Consider the following 17,868-nt stretch of genomic DNA (forward strand, 5'->3'; position numbering starts at 1 on the left):
CTCGCAGACTGGCCACAGTGAGGACAGAGACGCTTGGAACCCGGAAGCAAGTGAGGAGAGTTCTGGAATCAGAAGCATGATTACAAGTGTGGTTCTCATTGAGGTTTTCTTCTCCCACCTGACCCTGCAGAAGCCATCTGGGTTCCTTCCCATCAACTGAAGACAAAATTCTGTCATACAGGAGGGCGCAGGTGTGTTCTTCAAAGAAATGGCTGGAGAAAGGAGAGGTATTAAATAACAATAATAATTAAAAAAAAACAGATCATTAAATCTTTGAAAAATGTGATAGGAGCTGGAGAGATGGCTCAGTGGTTAAGAGCCTTGGCTGCTCTTGTAGAGGATCTGGGTTCAATTTCCCCACATCTACATGGAGGGTTACAATAATCTGTGACTCAAGTTCAAGGGACCCTGACACCCTGTCTGTGGGCACCAAGCACACACATACATGGTGCACATGCATACACGAAAGCAAAACACCCACACACATAAAATAAAAACAAACCTTTTTATCTTAAAAAAAAAATAAAGACAAGGGTACTTCCAAATTTCACACTCTCTTTACAAATATTTCTACTGCTAAGAAAACTGCCATCAATGTTCTTGTGAGCTTTGCAGAATCAGGGGACAGGCCTGTCTTCCACAGACAGCCCTATTTCCAGCTCTGCTCCACTGCATGGCATTTGGATAGTGTCCCGTCAACGACAGAATGGTTCTTCAGTGCCACAGCAGGACCATCTGCCAATGGTGGTTCTCTCACAGTCACACGAATGTATCTATTAATTAGACGTTGACTGTTAGAGTTTCCAGGGACACCAGTGTTGATGAACGCCTTACCTCTGGGTTCCATTATCAACAACTGGGTCCTACAAAGCCAACATGTTTCTGCTTGAGAAATATGAGGTCCCAACTTAATCTTTCTATTGCCATGCTTACTGCTATATTTTGGTCCTAGTAACTCAACACCTCCCTTCATTACTAAAAGTTGGACACTGTTGGTCCATGGAAAGTTATAGATATATGCACAAATTTGCCAGTGTAGAGGTCTGGAAAACGGTTCAGTGGGTACTGGCCTACACAGGCGTGAATAACTAAGTTGAGATCCCCAACACCCATGAGAAAGCCAGAATGGCAGCATGCTCCTGTAACCCTAGTGATGGGCAGAGGATGCACAAGGGGTTCACTGGCTAACCAATCTAGATATATTGGCCAACACTCTAAGAGACTCTGACCCCAAAGTAAGATAAAATAGAGGAAGAAACCTGACTGTGGCCTCCATAATCCCACCTGAGCACACATACACATCACACACACAACATGTACATACCCACCCAAATTGATAGTTGTGGCTGTTTCTGCAGTTCAACAAACCCCTGATGGTGTGGATTGTATTTTATTTACTTACTATTAGTGAAAGTGACAAGTGGGGGTGCTGAAGTTTCAGAATGGTGTCCTAAATCTGACTCCCTGCTAGATGACTGTTCCTCATGAGGACCCCTGACTTGTCTGTAGGAATTGACAAGCTGGGTACAGACGACTTGCCTTCTTTGCTCACAAATGAACTGCTTGAAGAGTTACCCCGAGAGGAAGCATGGGCACACTTGGGACTCAGGATCAGAAGGCACATTTCAGCACAGTGTGCTGATAACTCTGCGCAATGAGGTACTTGAAAGTAGCCCACAGAGTATGTGGCACACACAAAGGTGTTAAGTATGACTTAGCAAAGTCACATTTTAACCTCAGAACTGTGCACAGAGTTCATGACAATGCCAAGAATGAGAGCTGGTGTCCCCAAGGACGGTGCTTACACAAACGTAACACGAATATAAAAGGTCTTATTAATAAAAACAAACCTGGAGCCACGTATTGGGGTGAACGCTGAAAGATCAGAGATACTGAACAAGGCCCATTCAACCTCACCTCACCAATTCCTCAGTTGATCTTGTTTCCTCAGACTGAAAGCCTCTGAATCCTCATCCTAATGGATCTCAGCTGAACTGCTGCTAAAAGCTAAAAGCTTAACAAGCCTCTAGTTCCTGGTCCTCACGCCTTATATACCTTTCTGCTTCCTGCCATCACTTCCTGGGATTAAAGGCATGTGTCTTTCCCAAACAAGACATAAGATCTCAAGTGCTGGGATTAAAGGTGTGTGTCACCTGGTCTGGCTGTTTCCAGTGTGGTTTTGAACTCACAGAGATCCGGATGGATCTCTGCCTCCCAAGTGATAGGATTAAAGGCGTGTGCTACCACTGCCTAAACGTATGTTTAATATAGTGGCTGTTCTGTTCTCTGACCCCCAGATAAGTTTATTGGGGTGCACAATATACCAACCACACACAAAGGCACTGAAGTCTTCCATCTCAAGAAGAGCTGAGCTGTGTCTCTTTGGGTGATAACGCAGATGATGGAATTAAGGTGAAAACCCTTGGAAAGTGGGTTCCATTTTCACATCACCAAGAGCCTTCTACCTGGTGAGGAGAGAAGGCTTTCTCCAGAGCAGCAGTGCCCTTGACACTAGGGAACCCCAAGAGTAATCCTGGCTAGGGGTGCAGCTTGGAAACAGAGTGTGTTCTGAGGGGCAGGTGTCAATCTCCAGCACCAAAACCTGACAACCAACTTAGACAATCGGGTGGAATGCTGCAGAGCCGCACATCAAATTATCGGTAAAACATTCAAAGCCAGAGTCCTGAGGTGTGATGCCAGTTGACGCCCACATGGGACGTGATTTAGTCTCAAAGAAAGAAGAGGAGGCAGGAGATGTAACAGAGGATGACAGAGTGCAGGGCACTTTTACGTGCAATATAATTTACAGCATTTGCATTTCAACCATTTCTTTCTGTTAAACTTCCCAAAGACGCCATGATACTGACAGACATGTAACCCTTTACTCCACTTTTCAAAGTCATTGATCCTAAAATGAACGCAGCTGTGTGAGTATGACTGCCTCTTACTGTACTTCCCAATAAACTTAGAGGAAGAAATCTAATTCTCGGTGGGCAGTTCCCCTGACTCCGAAGAAACTGATGTAGCTTTTGAGAGTGATCATTTTTTCAAAGAGGGGAAGCCATTCCTTGGCCTCTGCTCTGGTTTTATAGCAACATCCAGCACTTAGATGTACCATCCATATCTAGTCCTGGGGGACAGGGAGGTTGGTGGGTGAAAGGGATACAGCACCCTAACAGGATAGACAAACCAGAGAGGGGGCGAGATGACCGCTTTCCAAAATAAAATGATGTTTACACAGAGAATAACACACTTTCTCATTGGCACGCACCACCTTGACATTCATTAAAACCTTCTCCTTTGCTCACTATGTCACGTTTTCCACCCCTAGTAGTTTATAGAAATTTTTACTTTGAAATGGGGTGGGAACGGGGGGTGGGGGGGTGGAAAGAACCATCGCCGCCCTAAAAGGAATGAGGAAGTGAGAGCTGTGTAGTGTCTGGCTGGTTCTCTGTGTGACAGCCCATGATGTTCCTTCCGGCCCCGGTAATATTCTGAGTTTCCACCTGCCCGCCCCCGCCACTTATAACGCACAGCACATGAGTCTGAGGGCTCCAGTGTCGCGTCTGTGGGTGGATTCCCAGGGCCAGGGTATCTATCATGCTGGGTCTCCTGTTTTCCACAGCTCATTGGAGGTAAAAGAACTTTGGCTGAAGACCCTCCCGGGGTAAGTACTGTAGATGAACAGGACAGAACACAAACTGCCTTGAAGGTTGTGGGTCTTGGATCCCTGAGATTATATGTCACTGAAGGAAAGCTCTGCCGAGAAACATGTGTCTGTCTTAGAAGGACTCTGAACGCAGAATGCTCGCCTGCCATGTGACAGCTGCAATTTGGGGGCCCAGGAATTCTGTAAATGTTGGATTTGGTTTCTGTATGCCGTAACTAGTATCCTAGAAATAAATTTCTTTCTAACTTGGGTTTAGATGAGAGTGCAGAGCATTTAATATACGACGTATGAGCTCTCAAAAAAAAAAAGTGCTAGTTGCTATAATTGTACTCAGATTCTCCTGATGAGAATGTAATTACGGACAACAAAGTAAGTTTCTGAGTGGTAAAGGCATCTGGCTTAAGGAATTTAGGAATAACTTTCTCAGATGCTGTTCTTAATCATTTAGTAAGAAAGAGTGATTTCTATCTTATTTCATGGAAACCTAGGAATATTTATTTCATTTGGATAAAATAAATGCAAATGAAAAGTTGGATGAGATTCTCCTGCTGCTCTCAGTGGGAGGCTGGCTTTAAATTAAAACTTTTCTATCCAGTAGCTCTACGCTCAGGGCGCTGTTGTTGTTGTTGTTGTTTTGGCAATCTGACTCTGACATTTGACTGGCTATTCTATTTTATAACTCTTTTCCTTTATGATGTATTGTGGACAGAATCGAAGCCGCCTGCTAGTGAAACGCCCCCTTGGACTGTCAGCCCCAACCCCAATGAAGTTGACAAGCAGTCTGGAGGTATGTGAGTCCTTCACACTTACTTATTCATCTTGTCCACAGACGAGAGCCCAAGAGACCTTCACTGATGTTATTTTTCTCTCTTTTAGTCAAAAACACTTAATGCCAATAACATGGAGACATTGATTGAATGTCAGTCAGAGGTAAGAAAGTAATGTTTTTACCTTGATTTACACTGTAAGAAGATGGAAAATGTTCTTTTTGTTGAATGTTTGGGTTGTTTATCAGTGTAAAGTGAACATCAGATTATAAATTAGACACATTGATTAAGCTCTTCCACAATAATGTTGACCTGAGAAGAATGCAGAGTCAATGCAATTGCCTTAATTTTTAAGATGAATAAAGGCTATCAGTGCATTTTGTGGAGGGAGACTGCATGTCTTAGGTCACTATTTTAACTTAAATATGTTTCCAGGGTGATATCAAGGCCCTTCCGCTGTTGACATCATGTGAGAGTGAAGACAGCATCTGCCAGCTAATTGGTGAGTTTTGAAAACATACTGCTCTCTTCCGTGAGCCTAACGAGCGATCTCGGTTTGCAAAACCACAGGGCTTTTACTTTACTAGGAATTTGTTTTCTAAGTATTCTGAGAGACCGCAGAACATTAACCCTTGACTAGAACAGCAGGTTCTGTAGGAGGGAAGACGGTCTGCAGCCTATGCCCCCAGCTCCACAGGGGGTTTCCAACCAGGCCGGCAAGTTTCGGGCCTTGTGAACCCTGAGGATGGAAGCATGCACACACTGGAGAAACACACACTGTTCTTCCCACCACTTGCTTCCTTCTTTAGTGGAGACTGCAATCACTAAGAGTTCATGGGCAATTGTTGCTGATCTCAGTAAGATCAGGATCCACTCTTATTCTCTTTCATAACATGTTTTATTACAGTGTGCATCAGATCTGATCACCCCTCCCAAAGTATCAGGATGAGCCTCACTGTTCTTGTCTGTCTTCCACTTTTCGATACAAAATATGTAAAAACATAAACCAGTTATTTAGGAAAGCACAGCCTTTAAAATTAGAAGGGAAAAAAAGAAAAGGGGGAACTTTTGAGTTCTGATACCATTGCACACAAGTTTTATGGTTACCAGAAGGGTCGGATACTTGGCAAAGCGCCAAGCCCGGGTGGCCACCTTCCTGGAGAACCATGTATTAGCTTCTGAAACTCCCAGACTGGGTGGCTACAAGATTCCCTGGGTGATGTAGCCCCCTCTAGTGGTGGCTAAGTGCTAAAACGGAGGTGACCAGTCAGCCCTGCTCAGAACCTTTCAAAGATCTTGAGCAAGACACTTCCTCTCTTTGTAACTTTCACATTCAAAGAAATAAGTTAAAATAATATCCATTAAGCAGAAACATTCTCTGTAGTTATTAGGAACAATGCGTTAAAACATTACAATGAGTGGGTTTTGACCCACACAATTAAATTCTGCTAGTTTTCTGTAGCTAATAGCTGTGAGGGTAAAAACAGGAAAGGTGGAGCCTCTGAGGAACCCTGGTGTTGATGTTTAGGGACTGGCTGCCCTGGAAACAGTGTGGTTGTTTGGGGGTTGACTTTTCTAGACTAAGGGTTATGCCCTTGGCCTTCTCAAGTTTTCAACATTGTTTTGGGTTTTTTTTGTTTTTTTTTTTTTTTCAACATGGCATGCTATAGATAGGATGACGTGGCCAAGACCATCGATGTTCTAGTCTGGATCTTGCCTTATTACTAACGTTGTCTTTTCTCTTTATCTCCTTGTTTCCTTGGCTGTAGAAGTTAAGAAGAGAAAGAAAGTGCTGTCCTGGCCCTCTCTCATGAGAAAGCTCTCTCCTTCGTCTGACTTCCCTGGTTCATTGGAACCAGAGTTGAAGGTGTCACTGTTCGATCAACCCTTGTCAATCATCTGTGGGGAAAACGACACACTCCCCAGGCCCATCCAGGTAGGTGTGTGTTGACTCATAAACCTTCTTCCCTTTTCTATGGGACCTGAAAGCCTTTGGGAACTCTGAACACGATGGAGCTCATCGTTTGAAGCCTCGCCCTGACTTTCCAGTGCAGCGGGGAAGCCATCTGCCCGCTGCTATCCACCGACATGCTCAGAGTAACAGTCCCTCCCTCAGTCCTCTGACTTGTGGATCGAAGATGGTGGAATGTTTTTAACTTCTGAAGCTCTGCCAAGAGGGAGCAGAGGGTGTTTGTGGGAAATGTATGTTCCTATGAGAACATGGGGGCGGGGGGGGGGGGGGGGGCAAAATAATTTTCAAACGTGCAAAACTAGTGCTTTCACAATTTACCTCCTCTGAGAAAAAAAATGAGGGGCATCTTTGGTAGCACCGGCCTCAGTAGCTTGTGAAGGAAGGCTCTCCTGTAACAAGAACCTATAGATAGGTTTCCACGCATTAACCGCAGCAACGCTTTCTGCTCCCGCAGGACATCCTCACCATCCTCTGCCTTAAAGGCCCTTCAACCGAAGGAATATTCAGGAAAGCTGCCAGCGAGAAGGCCCGCAAGGAGCTGAAGGAAGAACTGAACTGTGGGTGCCCAGTGAACCTGAACCAGCTGCCGGTGCACCTGCTGGCTGTGGTCTTCAAGGTGAGTCTGCTGCATTTGTGCCAGACGGCCTGTTGGGGGCGCGCTGACAGACTCATCAGGAAACCAGCCCCCGGCACTGCTCCCTGCCGGGCAAAGCCTGCTGATCTGGGAGTTTAGTCTTTTCTTAGTTACATTTTTTAATTATTCGTATAAGCACCTCTGTTTCAGTGGCCCCGGGCTTCAACAGAAAGGGTGGCAGGAAATTCTTTCAAAATATTCGAGGCCAGCCTGGGCTACCAAGTGAGTTCCAGGAAAGGCGCAAAGCTACACAGAGAAACCCTGTCTCGAAAAACCAAAAAAAAAATATATATATATATTACTTGATCGCCCCCCTGGCCAAGTCCATTCATAAATCTGGTCTCCCCAGAGTCCACCTACCTATGGACAGTGCATCTTATTGTGCTGGTTACTGGGAGGTTCCAGAGCACAGTGTGGGTTTGGAGGAGGCTCCCTAAAGGAAGCAAACACGGGGGTGGGACTGGGTGAACCGGGGTGCAAGGAGGCGAAAGACTCACTGCCCCGCACCAACAGCAAACACACCCCTTTCTCCCTCCAGGACTTCCTCCGAGGAATCCCCCTGAAGCTCCTCTCCTGTGACCTCTTCCAGGAGTGGATGGACGCCCTGGAGAAGCCCAACGAGGAGGACAGAATCGAGGCCCTAAAACAGTAAGTCCTTAGTCACTGCAGGACGCGAGACCGCCATCCTTCCTCCTTCGCAAACCTGGGCACGGCCTTGGGGATCCCTGTCTCACGGAAACTGGGGGGTCCAGGGAGTCCGAGTGGAATTGCTCATCTGCTCCCATCACAGAAGCCAGAAGAAGCCCTGGGTATTTAAAAAAAGAAAGAAAAAAAAAATACTTCTACCCAAATGAGAGAAAGAACTTCTTAAAAAGCAGAAAGTAAACTTGAGTTCTCACAGATCCAAGATAGGAGAGAACCCAAACACGGTAGCTTTAAAAGGCACAGAATAAACTCAGACTGTGAACACTTTACCACAGGCTAGACAACAGGGTTGGAGCTACCTTAACTTCATCAACTGTCCTTGGTACCAGCCACTCTTCTCTCATAAACACTGCACAGCAGAGCAACTTGGAAGGGATTGCTTTGTTTCTAAAACTCCACAGTGAACTCTAAATTCTATGGTTAACACAAACAAATTCCAATAGTTAGCAGAAATGACATTAAAAAATGAAAGTGTGACCTCTGCGTAACCAGAGTGGCAAATGTCTTCCGTTAACATGTCAGAACCTTTGCCACATCCTCAGAAAGTCCACCGACATGCAATAGTTGTCCCCAGCAGCCAAATAGGTCCATGAAATATTTTCTGAAAGAAGGATAGCTCTGTCCACCCTCACGCCCAGAATTCTAAGATTATCACAATGAGTTTCTACTTGGGCATAAAACTCTTTTAGGAAAACAACACTAAGAAATTGAAAGGATCCATGTGTTGGATTCATTTCATTTTTTGAAATACCAAAATGTAAAGACACAATCTAATCTGTTACCACAAGGACAATGTTTGCATTTAAGTCCTGCCTGCCTCTAGTTATAAACATGCTTTTATAGACTGATGGATTCTATCTAAAGATTTCTCAGCATGATATGAAAATGGGTAGTCTTGCTCTAAAATTTACAGTTCAAAGAAGTGTGAGATAATCAGTCTCACAGGGCTCAAAACAGCATTCTGATGCAGTAATTTGATGGTGTGACAAAATTGTTTTCAACTGTGAAGTGGATTGTGGTGGTTACACAGGCGTTGCTTCACAGTCAGCGTCCGTGTGTATAATAAAGAGAGGCACTATTGGAGTCCCAGTTGCTACAACCTTGTGGTTTACTGGCCCCGACCCAGGTCAGCTGCTGCTGCAAGAGTCTGAATGAATGTTTCACAACATTTCTTTTGGAAATGCACCTTCCTCGTTTTAAAGGAAGTCCGGTTTGGGGAGAACCTCTTGAGAAGCCAGGCTAAGGGCTACATGAAAGCCCCCATCTGTCAATTTCTTCCAGGGTTGCGGATCGCCTCCCCAGGCCCAACCTTCTACTGCTCAGGCACTTGGTCTCCGTGCTGCACCTGATCAGCAAGAATGCTGAGGTCAACAAGATGGACTCCAGCAACCTAGCCATCTGCATCGGGCCCAACATGCTTGCTCTGAAGAATGACCAGAGCCTGTCCTTCCAGGCCCAGAAGGACCTGAACAATAAGGTACATCCTGCCTCTGTCTGAGAAACTTTCTGGTCATGAGCCCACCCTCTGTAAAAGCCAAGCATCTAAAATGCTTCTGATTTGAGTTTCTTAAAGTGACTCCGGGCCCACAGAGAAAATCTCAACTGCAGGATGTGTTTCTCATGGTCCCACTCTCTTACATACACATATTTGCTGCAGAGTGAAATATTTGCATCCTCTGTTGTCCTGGGAGATGGGCCAGGGTAGCAGACATTTACAGCACTAACTCCCTGGCTAGAAAAACCACTTTGTTCTTTTCCTTCTGTGTATCACATTCTGCCTGTAGAAATCTGGACAGCTACTTCCTTAAATGAAAATTTCAGTTACTTCAAAGTAATTTTTTTTAATCCTGAAAATTTGAAAAAAAATGCATGCCTCATAAAATAATAAAGTGTATTATTGCCACTAATCCCAATGTGCTTTTTAGGCACATAAAAGTATCTATTTCTGCCGCTTCCCCAGTAGTTGACCCCGATATGTTCTCATTCTTTTTTACTTTCTTTTTTATGAATGTACTTAAGCTGAAAAACTGCTTACATTTTCCTCACAGGTTAAGACATTGGTGGAATTCCTCATTGACAACTGCTTTGAAATATTTGGGGAGAACATGCCGACACATTCCCGCATCACTTCTGATGACTCCCTGGAACACACTGACAGTTCAGGTACGGAACGTTCTGTCATTTGCTTGTGGTTCTGGGGAGAAGCCCATGCCAGTCCCCGATGCTCCAGGAAGTGATGTAAGGCATCCCTGGTACTGGAAGCAGGATTCGCCTTCACAAGTCAGAAGTCTGTAAGGAAGTCGTTAACCATGAGGCCTTGTGATTAGATTTACCCGCAACACCTCCTCCCGCTACGTTCTTTCTCATCAATCTGGAATTTTCTCCTTCCTATTCTAAGCCACAATGACTCTTAATTCTACTTAGTAAACTTTAGTTATGGGGTTGGAATAAGGAAGTTCCAGCTCTGCAGTAGAATGTGAGTCCATTAAAATGGAAATTGGTCCAATACAAGAGCTACCCAAAGGATCAATCCTATGAATTCAGATCAATAAACCTTAAAGAATATTGCCATTGCCATCTTCCTTCCTCGTATGTCTCTCTTTCCCTTCCTCCTCCCTCCATTTCATTTTCCCATTTTCTCGCCATTTAAAGATCATTTTAGACAGAAGCAAAGTTTTAATGTAATCAATTTATTGTCGGATCAAGCCCCAGTGCACTTCCACCAAATCACCATAGGTCTACACTTGATCTTAGCCAAAAGGCCGAGAAGCGATCACCATAGGTCTAAACAGGGCAGCCTGCAGTAAACACTGTTGCTGAAAGAGCCTAGATAAAATGTTCACCTCTGCCTTAACTCTTCCCAGATGTGTCAACTCTGCAGAATGACTCAGCTTACGACAGCAATGACCCAGACGTGGAGCCCATGAGTGCCACCACTTCTCCCAGCAGGCAGCTGGAGGGGCCCGCTGGCCTGGATAACCGGGGCCCACAGGACACCTGTGAGTCAAGCTCAGAACCCATTGCTGGCATGGTAGCCAGGCTGAAAAGCTCCATTGGCCAGCAAGATAGGCGGTTCTCTGAACCCAACATGTCACCCTCACAAGAGTGCCTCATGGGCCAAATGAGAAAACAAAAGCTAACCAAGAGTGAGGATAACTTCACCATGCCCCAGGAAGCCTCTTGTTTGGAGGGTGATGAGGCTGAAGATCCGTTTACAGAGGAAGTCTTCCCGGCAGCTGAAGGCAAGCCCAAGAGACCAGTGGATTTAAAGATAAAGAACTTGACCCAAGGTGTAGCAACATCACAGGGACTGGTACCCAAAGCATTTTCCAGAGTCTCCCCAGGTAAATCTTTGGACAGCTCACCTCTGCCTTCTCCGTCCTGTCCCAAAAGAAACTTCTTCACCAGACACCAGAGCTTCACCACAAAGACAGACAAGATCAAACCCCAGAGAGAAATTAGAAAGCATTCCATGTCATTTTCCTTTACGTCTCACAAAAAAGTGCTGCCCGGGACCTCCAGCATGGGGTCTGAGAAATCCAAAGACTTTTCTAGAGACCAAATCAGGAAGGGTTTCAGAAAAGAAAGCCAGCTTGCTGGCAGAATCATCCAGGAAAATGAGTCAGAAATCCAAAGCCAAACAACTCTGGGCTTTAGCTTGTCTAGAACCTGGGCCCTCTCAGTTGATAACGTGTTCCAAATAGTGGATGTGAGGAAGCCAGGAAGTCCACCATCGTACGAAGAGGCCATTCATTACCAGGCACCTGGACTCACAGCCTACGGTGGCCAGACGGTTGCCAGTATGAGAGCGAGAATGCTCAAATGGAACACAGCTCTGCCTTCTCACCTTGGAGTTGACCACAGTGAAGGGACACCTGGTGGACACAGATTGTCTCCCATGACTGAGCACTGGAAACAGAGTCAGACTGTCTGTGTCTCTGTGGAAACTCGGGGGAGATCTGAGCTGCACCAACTGAGGACCGTGTCTGAATCCATGCAGGAGGCTAAGTTGGACTGTCTCAGGCAACAACACATGGTCTTTGAGGTTGACCAACTCCAGTGTGCTAAAGAATCCTACATTTAGGAAAGGAGACCTTGTACCATGGCTAACTTGTGGTGTATGTGAATATATTTCTGCACAGAGAACTATCAATTCTACTCTCCAAAAAGTCATGAATAAGCTCATTCAGAATGTTGTGTAGAGCTCTCCTCTGTGAGGATGGCTTACACAGCGACACGTCAGATTGTGTGTATATCTGGGTTTGTGCAATATGTGGTAAATGTCTAAAATGTACTATAGACAAGGTGTTAGATGAAAGGGGTGTCGTCTACATACACCCGTGCATGCATGCATTTATGTATTCTCTATATATTGCTGGTTTTCATCCCCAGGTGCATGTTTCTACTATCTTTACTTTTCTTAGTTACCTCAAATGTCTTGCCAGTGTTCACATTTTCCAAGAGCTGTGTGTAGGTAGAAATGTCGGAACCTCTCATGTAAGTCGGTTTTCCTAAGCAGGCTTCTGACAACTAACTAGCATAGTGGAAGGAAGTACACGGAAAGACACTATGCACCACGTGGGAGCTGTCAGAGGCTGGGGGGAGGTCTTTCAATATCTAACGGAATGTGGGCGGAGCGGTGGAAATGAGTTGTGTCAGTATTAACTCGAGCAGAGCACTTTGAGCCTCTGCAGTTCAGTGGTGTCTTGTGCAACAGTGTGGAGTAAAGTGATGTTGTGTTCATTGAGGGGTCATGTATAAAACTTCAGTGCAGTTTCACTACAATAAACTGCCTTCCTCCTTTAGAGTGTCCACTCTTTGCTGGTGTTATCCCTTTTTCCTCAGTCAATAAGAATCCATCAAGAACATTATCCACATCTGGTTCATTCAGCTAGCATCTGTTCACTATATTCTCATTGTTTCAGGCTGTCACACACCTTGGGGAGCTTGTGTCCAGGAGATGTAGTCTCTGTTCTCTGGGGATTTGAGACACTTTTTTCAGCAAGCAGTCATTCGGGGGACAGAAAAAACTATAAGACACAAGATGATCTGGCAGATGTAATGCTTCCCATTTGTAATAGATTAGACTGCCCAGTGCCTTTACGTCTCTCACTTTCATGATGTTCAATTTCCTTTGTCATTAGCAATCATAAGGATAAATATTTATGATCTTAGAATTTTATTACTCAATGACCAAGTTATTTATCCAAATTTTTTATAGTACCGGGCTCCAATCTTCCTAATTATGTTCATTTTTATGACACTGTACACACTCCTGATTTTGGTCTAGCTAATGAGTAAAAAAGATCTGATTCTTCCTCAGAGGTGATTTACTGAGAATTTGGTTAGCCATGTTGTAAACTGGGTTGTTGATCAAAATTAACATTTAAAATGCTCTATTATGCTGGGCAGTGGTGGCACACACCTTTAATCCCAGAACTTGAGAGGCAGAGGCAGGTGGATCTCTGAGTTGGAGACCAAACTGGTCCACAAAAAAAAAAAAAAGGGAGTTCTATTAAGGACTTGGAAAGATGGGTCAGCAGCCAGCACTTAATGCTCTTGCAGAAGACTGGGTTCAGTTTCCAGCACCCGTATAACTCCTCACAACCACCTATAATTCCAGTTCCAGGAGATTTGATGCCCTCTTCTGGCCTCCAGGCATGCACATGGTGAACATATAGATAGACAAAACATAATACATAAATAAAATCTTTTTTAATGTTCTGTTAAGCACCAATAATAAATCAATATCAAAGGGCAGGCCATCCACCTCTGACTGTTAAGAGAATAAAGGTAACCCCTTCTCAGAGCTGAAAGCTAAGGGAGGTATGACTTTAGTACCTACCACATTCCAGGCACTTTGCTGAGTCTCAGTGTTAGGATAAAATGATCTTCCACCAGGCTCAGATACATAGGTAGGTAGGTAAGTAGATAGATAGATAGATAGATAGATAGATAGATAGATAGATAGATAGATAGATAGATGGTGAATGACAGAGTTTATATATATATATATATATATATATATATATATATACACACACATATGTGTGTATATGTTGTGTAATTTATTTGAGACAGGATTTCCCTGTGGCCCAGGCAGTACCAGAAAGTGAAACTTTACTGCCTTAGCCTGCTAGGCACTGGGATTACAAGCAATGCGGTGCCGCATGGCTCTTAGTGACTTGCTCATGAGAATCAGATCATCACCTCCCGTGGCTAACCAGGATGACAAATCAGGAAGTTTTAAACATAGTCCCGCTGTACTAATGACTCGACCTCCATGTGACCCTTCCTCAGGTCCTGAAAACCCTCCTCAAATATCCGTCTACATATATACTTAAGACACCGTTTCTCTAGCCTGGAACTCACTGTGTACACCAAGCTGACCTCATAGAGAGCCCTGCTTCTGCTTCCCAAGTGCTGGGATTAAAGACACACACTATCACGCCGGGCTAGCTGCCCATATTTTAAGAAGTAACAGTGAGACTGGAAGCCCTGTAGTGCAGTTCACTGTCAGATTCCTACGGCTCCTGCTGGGAAAGCGTTTGTCATTCTTGTTGGTGTCTCTGACTAAGAAGAAGGCACAGTGACCGGTTCAAATGTCATACCTCAGGGGACCCACTTTTTTCCATAGGGTCCACTGGTGCTCTCCAATTGGATTTCCTAATTCATTTGTGGAGGAAGGCGGTGCTTAAACAGCAGAAATGCATTGTCTGTGGTCCTGGAGACTGGAATTTGGAGACCACGGTGTTAGCAAGGTCCATTCCATGCTCCTCTTTGACACAGATGGCCAGCCTTGTGTTTCTCCTGAGAAATTTTCTCTCCTCCTATAAAGAGGGAAGGTGACACACGATATACTGTAACTATTTCCAAAGACACATTCTGTCCCCATCCCAGGACTTAAATAAATTGAATCTTTCCTAGCTATGTTGGATTAGGGAAATTTATTAAATTTGGGCATTTTTGCTAGAGGCGAACACAATTGCTTAAAACTTAAACCCAATAACCACACAGCACAATGGCAGGTCCCACAGCAGTTGAATCAGCAGCTAGGCTTTACAACACTAATATACCAAGCAATGGCTAATGGCCACAGTGCTTCCCAGTGCTGGGGATGGGAATGTCCAATACTGTCTATATTAATGCACACTTAAAAAGAATAATTAGATAAATACCTGATTGTGATCTCACTGGGAGAGCTGCCAATGTATGCTTTCTTCCTGAATGGTCAACCATGCAGGAAGCCACATCAGATAGGATCTCAAATAGTTGAAGATTCTTCACTAGTTGAATTATGTGGTTTTAAACTCTTCATTTGCAAGAGGAGAAATAGTGAGGAGGCCAAAGTGTGCACGGTTTGCTGGAGATGAAAATGATTCACTTTCAGCAATAACTTGAATGGAAACGGAGACACTTTATGTTGTTCGCTACAGAATACAGTTTAATATGGGGACCAGAGAGATGGCCCAGTGGGCAAAAGTGATTGTTGCACAAACATGAGAACTTGAGTTCAGATCTGCACTCACATGAAAATCTGGGTGTGGCTACCTGTGACCCTAGATCTGCAGGGAACAGAGCCAGGAGGACACGGGATGTTTCTGTTTGTTTTCTGGGGTTTTGTTCCTCACTAGAACGGATCTAAATATCATCTTTTAAATGTCAATCAGCACCAATCAAGAGAACTTAAGAAAAGGCAAATGAAAGCAAAGTGACCTTGACTTCTTTTAAGCCGTGTCCAAGGAAACAGGAGGGATGGCAGCTCAAACAGACCCCAACCAACAGACTAGAGCAGAGGCAAGGCGGGCGGGCAGCCTGGTGCTGACAGTCCAAATAGCGGGAAACACAAAGGCATTCATAAACGGCTGGAGAGGAAAACGATCAAAACTCTGGAACAGTATCTCAGGTGCCTGCCAGGTTGAATTCTAGAAGGGCAGAAGACCTAAGCATGGGAAGTGAGAAAGTCAGAGTTCTAGAATAAATAAGGAAAAACTTCTTAGCCTCAGAATAGAACAGGCCTTTACAACATGATTTAAAATCTAAAGACACAAGTTAAAACTGAAAAATCAAAACTATCAGTAAAATACCGTAAACCAAATAAAAACTGATGGAGGGTGTGTGCCTTAACAGCAAAAGGAAATGTCTATAATATACAGTTCCTATTAAATGACAAGGGAAATGATAGGCTAATATCTGCTCTAGCACTGAGCCATACCTCCACCCCTTAAACTCATTCTTACCTTAAAAGTAGAATTAGGGGAAGATGATCATTCTTCCATTAATTAATAAGTACAAATCTAAAAATTTCAGTGTTCTGTGCTGCTGATGATGTGGGGAAATTTGGTCTCATTCACTTCTGTTGGAAACTGATGCCGGGATAGGATTGAGCACAGGCATGGCGTGTGTGCATAAAACAGTAAAGATCCAGAGTCCAGGGACAGGGGCAGGCCCGAGACAGGCTGCCTGAGATCACATCTGAAATCTACCACTTGCTGTATGACCTTGGCAACACTACTAATCACTCTGCCTGCATCCTCATCTGCAGGGCTACTCTGATGCTGAATGAGATGATGCACACCCAGAACCCCACAGATCTTCAACACATGTCAGCTTTCTGTGTGAACATAAAATCAGGAATATTTACCATAATCTTGTTACATTATTTTCATAAAGTCAAGTCAACTATACAAATTCAGATTCATAGAGGAAAGTAATTTTAATTCCTCAAACAATGTAGCTTTTTGCTATTTTAACCTGAAAAGTTCCAGAAATGTACTTTATACAACTCAGGCTCTTCATTCAGCACCACAAAGTGTGAAAGGTGGAATTATTTAACTTTGTTTAGACAGCAGAGTGATGAGCCACACAATTACAAACTCTTCCCTTGAGTTCGCTTTTATTCTTTTCTTACAGGGTGACCTCAATACAAATATCAAAGAGAGCCTAGTGTAGTAGTGCACACTTCTCATTCCAGCTCTGAAAAAGTAGACAGGCAGATCTCTGTGGGTTCAAGGCCATCTTGATCTACACAGTGTATTCCAGGCCAGCAAGGCTTGCATAGAAATACGCTGTCTCAAAAGAAAACAAAACCAAAACAAATATCAAATATAATACTATAACAATTTAGCGTGTAAATAATTTCAAAATGATAAAACTATCCTTTGGAGAAAAACATCAAAATTCCTTTTATAAGATTTTTTTAAATTAAATAATAATCATTAAAAGATCTGCTGTTAATGCTCTTTATGTATATGTGTGTGTGAATGTATGCCTCCCATGGAGGTCAGACAAGCACATCTGATCCCTTGTGAGCCTCCCAACATGGAAGTGCTGGGAACTGAACTCAGCTCTTCTGGAAAAGCAGCAAGTGCTCTTAACTGCTGAACCATCTCTCCAAACCCCAAAATATCAAATTTCAATTAATCTAGTTTTTAAACACCCAAAGAACTAGGCAAACTCAATGCAAAATATATAGGAAACAAAAATGTTAAAAGTAATTAGTTAAGAGCCGGGCGGTGGTGGTGCATGCCTGTAATCCCAACACTGGGGAGGCAGAGGCAATTGGATCACTGTGAGATCAAGGTCAGCCTGGTCTACAGAGTGAGTTCCAGGACAACCAGAGCTGTTACACAGAGAAACCTTGTCTCGAGAAAAAAGTAATTAGTTAAAAGAAATGTTGACAGATCCATATGCTAATTCTAAAAAAAAAAATTAACTCCATGCATTCTGTGCATTGTTAGATTCACCTGATTCTTAATTTTAGTCTAGTTATATAATTTTAAAAACTCCAAAATTAAACAAACAAAAATTTTGCTGTTTTTGCAAAAGTTGTTAGGAAGTGATACATTCAAAGAGCTTGGTTCCCATTCCAAATTGATATATACCATTCGACCTTTCTCTTTTAATACATAACTCCTGTATATAACTCGAATTGATGGTCTTCTATTAGGAAAGAAGAAGGGAAATGAAGAAGTTATTTTAAAATGTTGAAATCGTTCATAAAGACCCGTCTTAAGCATTCTGAGGTGGTATTTTGACGACAGTGTTCGGGGAGAGCCTGGGGACTTGGAGAGCAAAAGATCGGTTCTCAGGACATTTACTTCCCTCCTCCTCTTCCTCC

At 43.7% G+C, this 17,868-nt stretch overlaps 1 protein-coding gene and 1 long non-coding RNA gene across 4 annotated transcripts; one reads left to right on the plus strand and one right to left on the minus strand.

Moving 5' to 3' along the window:
* Positions 1-260: 260 nt before the first annotated feature.
* Tagap (T cell activation RhoGTPase activating protein) lies at positions 261-12,553 on the plus strand. Of its 2 annotated transcripts, XM_052750870.1 has the most exons (10): positions 261-3,667; positions 4,380-4,457; positions 4,547-4,600; positions 4,873-4,939; positions 6,207-6,373; positions 6,864-7,025; positions 7,582-7,691; positions 9,030-9,225; positions 9,797-9,911; positions 10,613-12,553. In XM_052750870.1, the coding sequence occupies exons 2-10, from the start codon at positions 4,434-4,436 to the stop codon at positions 11,830-11,832; spliced, it is 2,115 nt and encodes a 704-aa protein (XP_052606830.1). In that variant the 5' UTR covers positions 261-3,667; positions 4,380-4,433; the 3' UTR covers positions 11,833-12,553. The 2 variants fall into 2 exon arrangements, with proteins under 2 accessions (XP_052606830.1, XP_052606829.1); XM_052750869.1 differs by having other exon boundaries at positions 261-4,457.
* On the minus strand, positions 9,923-17,847 carry LOC128118334 (uncharacterized). 2 transcript variants are annotated; one of them, XR_008221156.1, is made up of 4 exons: positions 15,465-17,847; positions 14,927-15,111; positions 14,360-14,578; positions 9,923-10,037 (listed from the first exon to the last, which is right to left on the minus strand). It is a non-coding gene; the product is annotated as an uncharacterized LOC128118334 (long non-coding RNA). The 2 variants fall into 2 exon arrangements; XR_008221155.1 differs by having other exon boundaries at positions 14,927-17,847.
* Between the last annotated feature and the right edge of the window lie 21 nt (positions 17,848-17,868).

This window comes from Peromyscus californicus, unplaced genomic scaffold (genome assembly GCF_007827085.1).
Source record: "Peromyscus californicus insignis strain IS unplaced genomic scaffold, ASM782708v3 Scaffold_22__1_contigs__length_63687245, whole genome shotgun sequence".
NCBI classification, from domain to species: Eukaryota; Metazoa; Chordata; class Mammalia; order Rodentia; family Cricetidae; genus Peromyscus; species Peromyscus californicus.